The sequence below is a fragment of the Pundamilia nyererei genome, unplaced genomic scaffold, assembly GCF_000239375.1.
Source record: "Pundamilia nyererei isolate P.nyererei 1_Seehausen unplaced genomic scaffold, PunNye1.0 scaffold00065, whole genome shotgun sequence".
NCBI classification, from domain to species: Eukaryota; Metazoa; Chordata; class Actinopteri; order Cichliformes; family Cichlidae; genus Pundamilia; species Pundamilia nyererei.
The window spans coordinates 432,334-433,770 of record NW_005187466.1 but is presented as its reverse complement, the minus strand read 5'-3'; the positions used below and the strand labels follow the sequence as shown (position 1 = coordinate 433,770).

General features: G+C 45.4%; 1 protein-coding gene across 1 annotated transcript in view; it reads left to right on the top strand.

Moving 5' to 3' along the window:
• Positions 1–1,437, top strand: part of dcaf15 (DDB1 and CUL4 associated factor 15) — an 8,650-nt gene that overhangs the window by 3,586 nt on the left and 3,627 nt on the right. Inside the window, exons 7-9 of the mRNA XM_013911507.1 lie at positions 1–507; positions 597–688; positions 925–1,047. Of these exons, the coding sequence (XP_013766961.1) occupies positions 1–507; positions 597–688; positions 925–1,047 (722 nt within the window). The remainder of the gene's footprint in view (positions 508–596; positions 689–924; positions 1,048–1,437) is intronic.

The following is a 1,437-nucleotide window of genomic DNA, read 5'->3' as shown; positions in this document are numbered from 1 at the left end:
CTTCCTCACTACCTCAAGAATCTCCTGAACATCGACTTCCACCTAGCAGACCCACTCCAGTCCCCTCATCTCCTAGCCATTCACAAGCAGCGATGCGAGCCCGGGAGTTTGCTGCTGACCTTTTCAGGCGAGCCCAGGGAGGAGGGAAAGATGGTGAAGGCCAGGGGGAGAGGAGAACGTCTGATGGTGGTGTAAAAGAGGCAGTACAGTCAACTGGAGACAAAGGGACCATTGCAGAGACTGTGAGAGAGGAGGGTGGTTGTAAAGGGTTGAGCGTAGAAGAGAGAAGGACTAATTTACTACAACCATTAACCTCAGGTGTTAGCCATAGTCTGCCACAGGTATCGGAACAAGTGATGTCTCCCGCCTCTTCTTCCTCATCACCGTCAGCCACTCCAACTATGTCTTCATGCCAGGAAGCCAGCCCCAGTGAGCCTGGATATGTAAACTACTCACGCCTACACTACCGCTTACAACAGCCAGGGGCAGCAGAGCAGAATGCTGGAGGTGAGAGATGATAAAAGACAGAGTCAAAGAATGTGTCCGGTCAGATCCAAAGATGCTGACTGGTATTTCTTCCTCATTTGTTTTTCTAGGTTATGAAGATGATAAAGTCCAGCTGCCTTTCACAGTCACAGACCTGAAAGGACGTAACCTCCAGCTGGTTACAGGGCCACACAATGGACAGGTAGGTGTTGGTGCATGTGACTGTAAAGTCAATGGAGAACATGTATGGAAGTAGCAGTAAGGAATAAGTAAGAACTGTCCTGGGGATGTTGGAGTTACAGGGCTGAGTAACCAGAATGGACATGAATTAGACACTTTGAAGACAAAGGTAGAGAGGCAAAGCTGAGATGGTTTGGACACGTACAGAGTATTTTTGTGTGTGTGGTTGATCATGAATTTGTACTTTTTGTTTTGCAGAGTGTTTGTGTTGAGCAGCTGACTCTGGATTTTGAATATCTAATCAATGAGGTGATCAGGAGTGATGCTGCCTGGGCCACACAGTTCTGCTCCTTTAGTGACTATGATGTTGTGATATTAGAGGTCAGCACACACACACACACACACACACACGGAGCTCAGGGCACTCGCATTGTCTAATTTACACCTGACTCAAGGTTGCTGTAGCTTTTATGAAACTTGTCATATATGCAGACTGTTTTCATTGTGTTTATTATAAAGTCTTACAGTATTAAAACAGTACTTTCATGTTGCATCACGGCGTGGACTGCAAATACCAGTTCTCATTAAACCTTTGGGTCTTAAAAACTAAGCTGTGTAACTTATCAGTCAGCTGACGCTGCAGCCACTAGCTGGTTGTTTTAGTAAGGTATGGTGACTGTTTGTTCCAAAATGTTACATCATCATCTGCAACTGCAAACAAAAGCAAGAGAAGTCCATAGACTAGTTGTTCCACTTTTTTTTTTAATACTG